General features: G+C 35.6%; 1 protein-coding gene across 1 annotated transcript in view; it reads right to left on the bottom strand.

Moving 5' to 3' along the window:
* ptprh (protein tyrosine phosphatase receptor type H) overlaps positions 1–10,391 on the bottom strand; it is a 49,357-nt gene extending 38,966 nt beyond the window's left edge. The window contains exon 1 of the mRNA XM_067377161.1: positions 10,128–10,391. Within this exon, the coding sequence (XP_067233262.1) occupies positions 10,128–10,175 (48 nt within the window). The 5' untranslated portion in view covers positions 10,176–10,391. The remainder of the gene's footprint in view (positions 1–10,127) is intronic.
* Positions 10,392–14,080: the final 3,689 nt, after the last annotated feature.

Genomic DNA, 14,080 nt, shown 5'->3' with positions numbered 1-14,080 from the left:
CTCTCATTCATCCAATCCAGTGTCTTATGCTAATATCTTGCTACAGAACAAAGACTCGTAAAACTTCCCTCTGAAAGGGGAACTCCTTATTGGCTCAGACACCTCAAGAGGGTGTGACATCTTCACCCCTTATATTCACTGATCACAGAACCCCCCTCTTCCTGCTCTTCCTCCTCTTCTTCTCTTTTACTGATGAATGCTGACGTCAAGATGATGCTTTAAGAAGCTAGAAGCTTCTAAGGAACCCCAAGCTTGTGCCAGGCTCGGTTTCTAGACCTTCCATTCACCAAAGATCCTCTGAATCCAGCCGGTTCTCTTTCGTCAAGAAAAATATCAGCAAAGATTCAACAGGAGCCTCCACAAATTGCATCAGGACAGTTTTAATTCAACTTGGAGAGACATGCAAGTATCAAACTTAGTCTCATTATCGGATACATTGAGTATCCTTACCCCTTTTAAAGAAGGGCCTGTTAAAACTAAACTGATGGTTTGCTCAAGGCTGTTGATCTGCTGAATGTCCAACAATGCTGTAACTTCTTGCTTCCTGTACTCTGCTTTCTCTCTCTCTCTTTTGGTAAACTGTATGCATGTATGTGTGTGAATGTTAGAGTAGTTTAAGTGTTTAGTCTAGTTAATAAAGTCTTGTTCATGTCACACGTAAGGTTGTCCGTGTTTTGCGCTCATGTACGGGAGTCCCTATTCATGTCGGTCCTGACTACAGGCTTTTAGTAGAATAAGATTGTTATTTCCTATAACCTGGAAATGAACATTTCTTAGTTAATAAACAATTAACACTGTGTGTTCATTGAACAACAGGTTAATTGATTGTAATATTAATTTTATTACATTAAGTTAATTTTATTGACTGATTAAAATATTAATAATTAATTATAACTAGTTATGATTAATTATTCATATTTATTTTGAGCTAATTTGCTACAAATGGTGGAGAATGCGGGCATGAATAAACAAAGATTATGAGCTTAAACCACTGTCAATTTAAAAGTGTGCATTTGATAATTCCAGTCAGAATATGTCAGACGATGCGCATTTTGGTCACTAATTGCTGGCTTGTTAGATGCTGATAAAGTGATGGCTTGAATTGACATCTCTACTGTAACTGAAAGAGTCTACTCTTGACACATTTTAGCATATGTTCAAATGGTATCAGTGTAAAGTTAATCTGATTTTAGCGAAGAAATCCTAATCTCAGTATTAGAGCGTAAGCCTGTGTTGACGAAGGAATCTCAGCTCAGCGGCATGTAAACTGTACCAGAATTGATTATTCTGCTTTGGTTGGAGAAATACCAATTGCAGTATTGCTTAACCTGTTTCTGATGAATGAATCTCAGTACAGTGTTATATAAATGTAGATTTGGGTAATGCTCCCCTGTTATAGTTAAGATTGATGTCATTCATCTAAACTTTGCCTGCACCTACAAGCATAGCTATCTTTTGACCAAAACTGTGTTTCACTCGCTGAAAGGAATATCAGTATTCATGCACAAGACGGACTTAACTATATATGCTTAAACAAGCTTTGACTTACAGCAAACTGTGTAATTACCCTTTAAACAAGTACAAGACGTTGTTTAAAGTAGAGAGAAGAGTTTACATGAGTAAAATTTGCAAATGCCAAAACATATTTGCATTTTACTGAATGTAATATCAAGTTTTTGAAAATCTGAAAGTATAAGCGTCACATTTTAACTCTATACGTAACTTGTTTGAAATGAGCAGACAGTCTCAATAAACTGTTTGAATTGCCCAAATGTGCATTGGTTCCCATGACAACGACTTGTCACAGGAAGTGCTAACTCATCACCCTGTGATGCCATATTGTAAACAAACCAGGCTAGGTGGCTAAGCTAACCTCACCTAGCAGCCCTGCACCTCAGGCTAAGCTAACTAATAGCTTCTACAGTTAGTGGTTAGCATCATTTACGTGAAGCCTTTAACTATAGCTTGTGTGTATGCAGTGTGAACTGATCTAAACCAATTTCCCTTAACCACATTCCTGGTTTTCTGATTTCTTTCTTTCCTTACCTTTAATTCTTCTCAGCTAATTTCACCTGCACTTAGGTGCATTTCTCCCTGAACACTGTTCAGCTAAATCTGCAGTTACAATGGTGATTAAATCTAAATTAAATTACATGTAAACTGTTTAACTAAAGAATAATTCTAGGATTTATTGAGATATTTCAATAACACGTTGACTAAACTTCTGGGAGGGACACACACATGGTGTGGTCCTGAACACGCTGCAGCTGTGACCAACTATAGAGTGATTTCCAAAGCTAATCTAATTGTTAATCACTAGTGCTATTGACTATTCCCAATACCAGGTCATTCTGCTGTTTTAATCACTTCTTTAAATATTTTATTGATTTTAATTATAATAGCAGTCAGCTATTTGTTTTTACTAGTATTTCTTTCATCTATGTGATTTATTTACATTTTCCTGTTTAGTCTTGTGTGGTTTAATTTCCCAATATAACCACAAGCAACTAGACATACTCTCCTTCTTGATTTTGTTTATTTACAACAGTTGCTTCAATTTTATGAGCCAGTTACAAAGGAATCCGAATGATTGCTATGGCATAATTTTGAGCACCACTAATAAGCACAATCTAATAGGAAAGCTCTCCTCTTCCTCTCTCTTTCTTTTCCATTTGTTCGGAGGTCAAGCCTGTTGTGAGCCATCAGTAAGAAATACTAAGAAATAATCTGACCACAAGAACCATCTTAAGTCATTTATTAAAGCTAGCTGTATTTTATACACCTGGCTGCTCACTGTGCCTTTAGCCCTAAATTCTGTTTGATCTTGAAGTAGTCTCTGCCCTTACTCTCACCACAAGCGTGCCTAAATGTTGCAGATGCTCAGCCTAACTGCCCAGATGGCAGACCAAAAGGACTGGCTATGTGTCGTGAGGAACACCCTCCTAACCAGTGCTGCTGAGCAATTATGGCACCAGAGCCAAAAGCAACTGGACAAAGATGGAAGAGAAGTAAAGGCAGATGACTCAAACCAGAGGTGTGATCACAATGATCTGACTGAAGTCAACTTTTTCTTGGCCCACATCCTCGCTGTTTTGAAACAGGAGGTGGACAACCTCAAACTCCAGATCACAGAGACTCACAAGGAGCTGATGCATGCTAAAAGCCACATAGACCAGCTAGAGATGGAGGCTCGGGACAGACACAAGGACCTGACAGAATAGAGACACAGAAGAAAAGAGAACTGAGACTCTCTTACCTGCAGCAAACAGAACCACTGCAGGAGAAACGTCTCACTTCACCGCATGGAGTCAGCAGAAGAACCTCCCCCAGCCAAGCACAGAGGTACAGAGGGGGAGGCCAAAGCCTTCTGCTTGACACCTTATCAGCCATTTTCCTGAAATCCTCTGCAGCTGCAGAAGGAGAAGGATTAATTCAGACAGACCCAGGTACCAGACCTACCACAGGGAGAAGCCAGGGATGGGAGCATCCTCTCCCTGCAGACACAGCAGGATCTCCAACAGCAGGCAGCCCAAGGACGACTGGACACGCCTGCATCGGACCTGCAGGAGCTTCTAACGCTAGTAAGATAGCTCCTTGAACAGTTCTTACCTGAGGAGTACTCAGCAGTACAAGCTTCTGACCACTCACACAACACCAGCTCAGAGACCTGAGCTTGTCTACTGTCTACATCAACCGCAATGGAACGACCACCACTCCAGGAGACACATACAACCAGAGCCCATCACAGCCTTCCAGCCTTGTGTGCCAGTGGTGTGTCTGATCTTTCTACACCTTCAACGTCGCTCGCTGGTGTCCATAGAAAGAACAACAACGACCGAAAGGGGGGATGTAACGTCTGGACCAATCAGCCACACAATTATTCATTGTATTTAATGAATTACCCATAAACTCACTCTCCCTATCAAAGTTCTCTGAACTCATCCCCCTAAAACTGTAACCAGCATCCCAATGTTGCTAGCACACAGGCCAACCTAGGTGTCCTGTTACAGTTATATGGTACTTTTATGATCCAGAAGAATTCTGGAGAGACTAGTGACTCATTCTTCCTGAGAAGGACAAATAAACTCTCTTAATCCTATGTATTCTCTATATAACCACTTGTATGTATAAATGTATAAACATGTATCCAAGTTTCCCATCTCATGACTTTCCTTTTATAGGCTTTATTCTATGTATTAATTCTCTCTTTTGAACTATTTTGGTATTAATGTTCCATAGTTGCAAATGTATAGTTAACTGAGATCACATTGGCAGCATGCTTGGTATCTACGGACTCCAACTTTCATTTCCTATTTGGTAATTTATGTCACATGTTACTAACTCTGTGACACATTAGTATTATAAGAATCTAGAAGGTTATTCTCTCATTCATCCAATCCAGTGTCTTATGCTAATATCTTGCTACAGAACAAAGACTCGTAAAACTTCCCTCTGAAAGGGGAACTCCTTATTGGCTCAGACACCTCAAGAGGGTGTGACATCTTCACCCCTTATATTCACTGATCACAAGGAACCCCCTCTCTTCCTGCTCTTCCTCCTCTTCTTCTCTTTTACTGATGAATGCTGACGTCAAGATGATGCTTTAAGAAGCTAGAAGCTTCTAAGGAACCCCAAGCTTGTGCCAGGCTCCTGGCCTAGACCTTCCATTCACCAAAGATCCTCTGAATCCAGCCGGTTCTCTTTCGTCAAGAAAAATATCAGCAAAGATTCAACAGGAGCCTCCACAAATTGCATCAGGACAGTTTTAATTCAACTTGGAGAGACATGCAAGTATCAAACTTAGTCTCATTATCGGATACATTGAGTATCCTTACCCCTTTTAAAGAAGGGCCTGTTAAAACTAAACTGATGGTTTGCTCAAGGCTGTTGATCTGCTGAATGTCCAACAATGCTGTAACTTCTTGCTTCCTGTACTCTGCTTTCTCTCTCTCTCTTGGTAAACTGTATGCATGTATGTGTGTGAATGTTAGAGTAGTTTAAGTGTTTAGTCTAGTTAATAAAGTCTTGTTCATGTCACACGTAAGGTTGTCCGTGTTTTGCGCTCATGTACGGGAGTCCCTATTCATGTCGGTCCTGACTACAGGCTTTTAGTAGAATAAGATTGTTATTTCCTATAACCTGGAAATGAACATTTCTTAGTTAATAAACAATTAACACTGTGTGTTCATTGAACAACAGGTTAATTGATTGTAATATTAATTTTATTACATTAAGTTAATTTTATTGACTGATTAAAATATTAATAATTAATTATAACTAGTTATGATTAATTATTCATATTTATTTTGAGCTAATTTGCTACACATGGAAGTATTTTTCAAAACTGGACATGGTTTGATAGGAAAGCTGTTGACACAACAAACAAGGAAACAGGGCATGACTCAAATCTGACAGCTTGTCTAAAACACAACATAATAAAAGGTTGTCACGTCTTCTCTACATGCTACAGGATAATAAAAAGTGAAGGTATATGAATTATTTAGAACACTGTGTAGAATTAGGTACACACTCAAATTAATATGTATTTTTGCATCTTCAAAGCAGCCACCCTTTACAAACTCAGTTTATTCTTTCATCCAGCATCCTGAGATGCTTTATTTTAAGTAGTGAAAGAATCCCATATGCTGGACTTCACTATCTGAGAACCCGTTACAGAAGAGCCAAAAAAAGAAAATATATTATAGCGACATAAGATTTTTTTTTTCAGTTCTTTTCTGATAAAATCTTAGTATTTAAAAAGGTAACAACACTTTATTTTAAAGTGTCGTAGTTACACGTTACATGTACTTCCTATAAAAAATAACAGTAATGCATGATTACAAGTAACTAATTTAAACCAAACCCTATCTTTAACTGTAACTATATAGTAAGTACATGTAGTTAATACTCAGTACTTACTTGCGTTAGTAATATAACATTACCTTAAAATAAAGTGTAACCTTTAGAAGATCATTAGAATGAATGGCCTGATTGAAAGTTACAGAACATCTAGTATAGTCATGTAACACAGTCATAAAATGTTTGTATTCTCTTTTAAATGCCCTCTGCTCCGAAGAGCAAAATGGCCGACAATACAGTCATGACCATTACAGTAAGATCTTATTATAACTGAATGATAACAGATTCTGAATTCCTGGCTATCATTTATCTTCAGGACTTTGGACTGGGATGGTATTACAGGAGTGAAACATTAGACCCATCAATATAAAATTTTCATCTCAACACACGGCTGTTAGATGAGTAAAAACATCAAAAAAAAAAAAAAATGTATTTACAATAAAATAAAAAATACTGTGTGGATAAAATGTATCAAAATACAAATACAGTCTTTTGTATCTTGAAAATACATACAATTTATGTAAAATTGGCCATTCAGAGAAGTATTACTATTAGGCTGCAATGTATCTGGACCTATTCTTACTGCAAAGAACATTTTTGCAACTGCTTAGAAACGTTTCTTTATCCCCCAGTTTCACAAACAAGGCTTAAGCCTAGTCCTAGACTAAAATGCATGTTTGAGCTGTTTTAACTGAAAGCAACTTGCACTGACATATCTTGTCTCAAGATAATGTAAACAAGTAATGTTTTTTTTTTCTAAAACATATTAATAAAACCTACTTAAATGCCCTAACTGAACTAAGGCCTGATCTAATCTAAGCCCTGTCTGTGAAACCAGGCCTATATTTCACCTACTGCTTTCCTTCTGCTGCCAGGTATAAAATAAGAAATCACACACACACAAAGGTTTTCTGAACGATTGCTAATGAACTTTCTAATGATATTTAGACTAGTTTGTTGCTGGCTGCTTACTAGTTATTTCTTCACTGTTAACACGCATTGCACTGACTGCTGAGATGTATCATAGTTACATAAATATTTTAATGAAAATTAAATAACAGTTATAGTGCCCCTATTGTGCTTTTTCAAATGTTTCATTTCATGCAGTGTGTAATATAGCTGCGTGTAAAAGCTCTGCAAAGTTTTAAAGATCAAAGTGCACGACAATCTCACACAAGAATCAATTCTGAACTGATTAAACAAGTTGTCAGCAATTCCAATCTCACCTCCTGTTACATACCAATGTAAAAATGAAATTAATTTGCCCGCAAACAACGTCTACTTTGCCCTGCCCTCAAATACTGTAGTTATAGCTGAATCCTGGAAAAGTTTGGTTTGTGTTGTCGACAAGCATGTAATTCAAAAGGACTTGAATTGATGTTAGTCAAATGCAAATAAAGCTCCGGAAAACTGAATCTTGAAAACAAATAATTTTAAACTCTTTGAGAAATGAGGTGATGTGCAATGTATACGAGAAAATTCAAGTGTTTTTTGACCTTGGATGAATTAGTAACATTTAGGGCCCTATCATACACCTGGTGCAACGCGGTGCTAGGCGCAACGCATGTTTTTTGCTAGTTTCAGCCTGAAGCAGTTATCATTTTCACGTCCTGCGCAATGTTGTTTAAATAGCAAATGCATTTGCGCCCATTTGTGCGCCCATGGGCGTGCTGGTCTGAAAACGAGGTGTGTTCAGGTGCATTGTTGGCGCATTGCTATTTTGAGGCAACTGAAATAGACTGCTCCATTGACCAATTGAAACCTGGAAGATGAGACTCTGATTGGTTTATTAAATGTTACGCCCCAAAACATACCCATTACTCGTTAAGAGAATAGGGACAACCCTTTTAGAGCATGCGCCGGGCCCTCAGACCATTTTTCCCATCATTAAACTAGCAAAAGTGGATTCGGACACGCCCTAAGCGCGCTTTCTAATTATGTACATGTATGCTTTTGCTGTTGTTGGACCTAAATTATGGAATAGTCTTCCAGCCTACATACAGTAAGAACTGCCCCAACTATATCAATTTTTAAATCTTCTCTTAAAGGGTTAGTTCACCCAAAAATGAAAATTCTGTCATTTATTACTCACCCTCATGCCGTTCCACACCCGTAAGACCTTCGTTAATCTTCGGAACAAAAATTAAGATATTTTTGTTGAAATCCGATGGCTCCGTGAGGCCTGCATAGAGAGCAAAGACATTTCCTCTCTCAAGATCCATAAAGGTACTAAAAATATATTTAAATCAGTTCATGTGAGTATAAGTGGTTCAATATTAATATTATAAAGCGACGAGAATCTTTTTGGTGTGCCAAAAAATAACGACTTATTTAGTGACGGCCGATTTCAAAACACTGCTTCAGGAAGCTTTGGAGTGTTATGAATCAGCGTGTCGAATCAGCGGTTTGGAGCGCCAAAGTCACATGATTTCAGCAGTTTAGTGGTTTGACATGCGATCCGAATCATGATTTGACACAGAGGAATCATAACACAATGTTTTGAAATCGGCTATCATTAAATAAGTCGTTATTTAGTTTTTTTTGGCACACGAAATATTCTTGTCGCTTTATAATATTAATATTGAACTGTACTCACATGAACTGATTTAAATATGTTTTTAGTACATTAATGGATCTTGAGAGAGGAAATGTCATTGCTGGCTATGGAGGCCTCACTGAGCCATCAGATTTCAACAAATATATCTTAATTTGTGTTCCAAAGATTAACAAAGGTCTTACGAGTGTGGAACGGCATGGGGTGAGTAATAAATGACATTATTTTTATTTTTGGGTGAACTACCCCTTTAAAACATATTTATTTTCATTGCTGTATAATATTCCGTGATTCGCTGTTTTTAGAGTTCTTATATCTAGCACCTTACCCATTTTTACATTACTGATTACTGTTTACCGTTTATATGTTTTAATTGTTGTGTTCTTGTGTTATCTGTGCAGCACTTTGGTTGTTTTTAAATGTGCTATTTAAATAAACATTGTATTGTATTGTATAAGTATACATAGTATTGTATTGTTAAGTATAAGTATAATCAGCCATCACATCCTTGCCTCACCTTACTCACAGAAATTCTGGACTCGATTCGGTTCCAGGTTTAATTCCAAGAATTTATTCCAAACTAATATCTCCTATTCTAACTGATTACTGAGTTGTGTGTGACAGATCACACGTGATTATAAGGGACTGTTTAAACCAGTGTGGGCCAGTAGCAATCATTACAAATACTGAAACTTGAACTGATAATGAAAAGTTGAATTGTGAAAATAACACGTCAAATTGTGAAAAATGTGATTCATTGTGGTGCCTCAATGGGTAGTACTGTTGCCTCTTAACAAGAAGTTCTCAGACTGAGACGCTACAAAGGACAAGCAGTTTGGAAAATGGATGGAATGGATGAATATTCATTGATCATGAAGTCATAATTTAATTCCATAGTGCTAAATGTAATACAAAAAGATGAACACATTTCAACTTAGTTGATAGTATAAATTATAAAAAGTGACCAAATAGCATCTGTCAGGTAAAGAATATAATTTTTAGCAAGACAATACAAATATATAACCCTAATTTATCAAATAACAGTCAAGTTACTAACAATGCGTGAACAGTTGATGTCTGGATAGCGAATTAGTTGATTATTTGCACTGCTGTTGAATTGAATGAGACCCTTCTGAAGACTCAATTCTTTGGGATGGAATTGACTCCAAACTTTGTTCCCCCAAGAAACTTTGCGCTCATTTGCAAAATCGTTCGGGTGCAAAAATGTTGTGTTCTTGTGTTTCTTGGGGGAACGCAAAATATTGGAGGGAGAGAACAAAACAGCATTGCCAAATAATTTCCTCCCATCTCATATTTTTTTTCTTCACCATGTCCCTTTAGGGGCTATATATATATATATATATATATATATATATATATATATATATATATATATATATATATATATATATATATATATATATATATATATATATATATATATAAAAACCCTTTTGCCAAAGCTATCGTGAGTTTCCCTTTGTATTCTGTCTAAGTCTTTATAAACAGAGCTAATCTTTGACTTTGCCATACTTCATACGTCATACTTTATACACCATATTTTGCTGATATCGGCCACAGGTGTTTTTGTCTTGAAAATGAAACCTCTTTGTCATGTAAGGCTACGGGTTTACAATCTAAGCCCAAAATCAAGAATCTCAGGGACTTACAGTAAATATAACAGTTGTATGTATATAGAGTAAGAGTGACTTACCAAAGTAGAAAGCGCACACAGCAATACTAAAGTCAAAACTCGTTCCATGATGAACCTGGTGTGTGGTCAGAGTAAACAGCACTATTGTCACACTAGCTTTTCCTATTTAACCACTGCATTCAAAAATCTTTTATCGAGATAACTAGTCAAGCCTGTTGGCATGACAGCTTTAGTAAGTAGTTAATCTATGAACTCCTGGTTTCTGACACTTCTCTTAGCCTCTGTTCCCTCTCTGCTGACAGATAATGAACTGTTTTATTGCCACTTCTCCTTTTTCTCATGACGGGAAAACAATGTACATCAACCTTTGTCCTGCCTTTAACCAAGTTCTTCCTTATTTTAAAACTCCTCCCTTTTATTCTTTCTCAACTATTTATAACTCACTTCTTCTCTCTTTTGTATTGCCCCTCACACACACATGGTTTATTATTAGATTATCTTCCTCTTTCACTTATTTAGCTTTAAAATTGTATTATTATTTTTTATTTTCTTTACTTTGGGATATGCTTGTATAACGAAATGAACCAAAAGTAATGCAAAAAATGAGTAAAATTGAGTTGTGATCATTTAGTGTTCATAGTTTTTCCTTTGGATGAATGTGGATGAATGTGATTCACCCTGTGGGCTGGCAAGTTATCAAAAGAATCTAGAATCTTCTCAAATGATCAAACTCTGACAAACACCCCATTATTCTTGCCTTTATTAAAATAACAATAGATAAATGTTAACGCTTTAGTTCCATAGTTGAGTTGGATGTGTCTTGATATCTGATAATGTGCACATCATGTTATAGAGGTTTTGTGTAAAGGAAGAATTTATATCTGACCTATATAGCTGAGTCATATTTTTTCTTCTGATAATGCATACATGTAAATGTATATTAACAAACAATTCCTCTTTATAGTAAACTGTTTGTAGGTCTAATAAGATGTGAAGGAAATGAACTGTGTAGGGTTTAGTTTACTTTTAATTATAAGCTGACACAGGAGGAGCACTGTCAGCACTACTGTAATTGTTTCCCTCTCTGTTCTTCACTTGTCATGTTTCAGAATTGCTTTTGCTTTGTTTAGTTTTTTCGCTTTACTTTGATAATCCACTTTAGAAATTCTACTAATTTTAAGTACATTTGCAACTACATGTCAACTAACTCTCATTAGAATATTAATATGTTAGGTTAGAGTTAGTAGAATTGAAAAATCAGTAGAATATCTGTTGAGGGACCATCAAAATAAAGTGTTAACAGATATTAAGCAGACAGTCTACTAATACTGTAATAGTTGACATAGATGCAAAGTTACTTACAAAAAGTTAGTAGAATGTCTAAAGTGGACCATCAAAATAAAGTTACCTTTTTTGTCAAACAGTATATGTGGAAAATGTGATGCTGAATTACATAGCTGAATATGGGTTTTATTATTATCTCTGAAATTATAAACAAATAAAAAAAAACAACAAGCAGTGAACATGAAAAATGTAACCAAGATTACTTGTTTACACAAAATTTCAAGACAGGATGTATGTGTCTGCTATTTATCAAAGTAGCTTAATTGGAGAGACAATCGTTTTGCTTTTTGTATTGCAGACATGACGTATATTTGTAAAAAGCAGTGCAACAGGTTCTTCCTCTCAAAAAAAAAATATATATATATATATATATGATCAACACAACGCTTGTTTTGTCAACTGCCACTTTCCAAGTATAGAGTAATTGGTGTTCCGTTTCATTTTAAAGCTAGGCAGGTGCACACAAACCCTTGTTCTTTAGAAAGATATTAGTAAAAAAAAAAAAAAAAGTATTATCTAACATAAAAATAACATGACAAATGTCTTGTTTTAAAATATAATCTGTAGTAATAATAATAATAATAATAATTGTAATTATTATTTGGTAACGCTTTAGATTACTATGGAAGCCCGTTTCCGCCACTAAAAAAAAAAAAAAAAAAAACGCCACTTAAAAAAAAAAAAAAAGCCACTAAAAAAAAAAAAAAAAGATTAATTGCGACTTTTTATCTCAGAATTGCGAGTTATAAAGTCAGAATTCTGAGATATAAAGTCGCAATTGCGTGATATAAAGTCAGAATTCTGAGATATAAAGTCGCAATTGCGTGATATAAAGTCAGAATTCTGAGATATAAAGTCGCAATTGCGTGATAAAAAGTCAGAATTCTGAGATATAAAGTCGCAATTGCGAGTTATAAAGTCAGAATTCTGAGATATAAAGTCGCAATTGCGTGATATAAAGTCAGAATTCTGAGATATAAAGTCGCAATTGCGAGTTATAAAGTCAGAATTCTGAGATATAAAGTCGCAATTGCGAGTTATAAAGTCAGAATTCTGAGATATAAAGTCGCAATTGCGAGTTATAAAGTCAGAATTCTGAGATATAAAGTCGCAATTGCGTGATATAAAGTCAGAATTCTGAGATAAAAAGTCGCAATTGCGAGTTATAAAGTCAGAATTCTGAGATATAAAGTCGCAATTGCGAGTTATAAAGTCAGAATTCTGAGATATAAAGTCGCAATTGCGAGTTATAAAGTCAGAATTCTGAGATATAAAGTCGCAATTGCGTGATATAAAGTCAGAATTCTGACTTTATTTCTCGCAATTGCGACTTTATATCTCAGAATTCTGACTTTTTCTCACTACTGTGAAACGTTATTTCTCACAGTTCTTACTTTGCTTGCGTTTCCTTTCATTGCGACTGACCATCAGGATTACTGCTTTGTTATTATTATACATTAAATAGAGGACATCATAAAGGATTATTTCTAGCGCCGATTTACCAATAAAGAAATATTGAATTTACTGGAGGAGACACATATAGATTAGTCTCCGGACATATGCATTACGCAGGAATATGCATATAGAATGTTTCCACGGTAACCTTGTACACAGCGTTTCAAGGAGAAAAAACAGCTTTTACTGCCATCTAGTGGGCTTAATACTAAAACAACCAATACCTATCATGTTTCATTAACTTTGCAACTCAAGGGTAGAAATAGAATCATGCAATTCTGCAAATTACAGTCGAGGTATTTGGACAATAAAAGTTGTTTTTAACAGAATGGATACACTAATGAATTTTACACGATAATAACAATATCATAATAATCATAAGAAGAAGAAGAAGAATCAGCTGTGGCGGAGGCGCAATAAATCAGACAAAGCTGAAGTGGCACATTTTAATACATCCAACAGCTTCAGACTTCACTGCAGCACGTCTATCGTTGGATGCGCTGTTACAGACAGAGATACTGACCATCAGTTAATTGCGAGAAAAAAAGTCAGAATTCTGACTTTTTATCACGCAATTGCGACTTTATATCTCAGAATTCTGACTTTTTATCACGCAATTGCGACTTTATATCTCAGAATTCTGACTTTTTATCACGCAATTGCGACTTTATATCTCAGAATTCTGACTTTTTATCACGCAATTGCGACTTTATATCTCAGAATTCTGACTTTTTATCACGCAATTGCGACTTTATATCTCAGAATTCTGACTTTATAACTCGCAATTGCGACTTTATATCTCAGAATTCTGACTTTATAACTCGCAATTGCAACTTTATATCTCAGAATTCTGACTTTTTATCACGCATTTGCGACTTTATATCTCAGAATTCTGACTTTTTATCACGCAATTCTGAGATAAAAAGTCGCAATTAATCTTTTTTTTTTTTTTTTTTAGTGGCTTTTTTTTTTTTTTAAGTGGCGTTTTTTTTTTTTTTTAGTGGCGGAAACGGGCTTCCATAGATTACAGCCTGGAAAGTACTGTGTAACTACAACAAATTTACAGCGTAACTTTCAATAATTATAGTGTAACTATACAGTAAGTGTGTGTAAGTATAGGGGAACAATATGTAAAGTATTGGGAATAAAGGGGTAACAACCAGGAAAATAACAAATTATTTATACTGTAAATATTTTATAACTAAGGGGTACGT

Source organism: Chanodichthys erythropterus, chromosome 23 (genome assembly GCF_024489055.1).
Source record: "Chanodichthys erythropterus isolate Z2021 chromosome 23, ASM2448905v1, whole genome shotgun sequence".
In the NCBI taxonomy this organism is placed as follows: domain Eukaryota; kingdom Metazoa; phylum Chordata; class Actinopteri; order Cypriniformes; family Xenocyprididae; genus Chanodichthys; species Chanodichthys erythropterus.
This window is presented reverse-complemented; position numbering and strand designations above follow the sequence as displayed.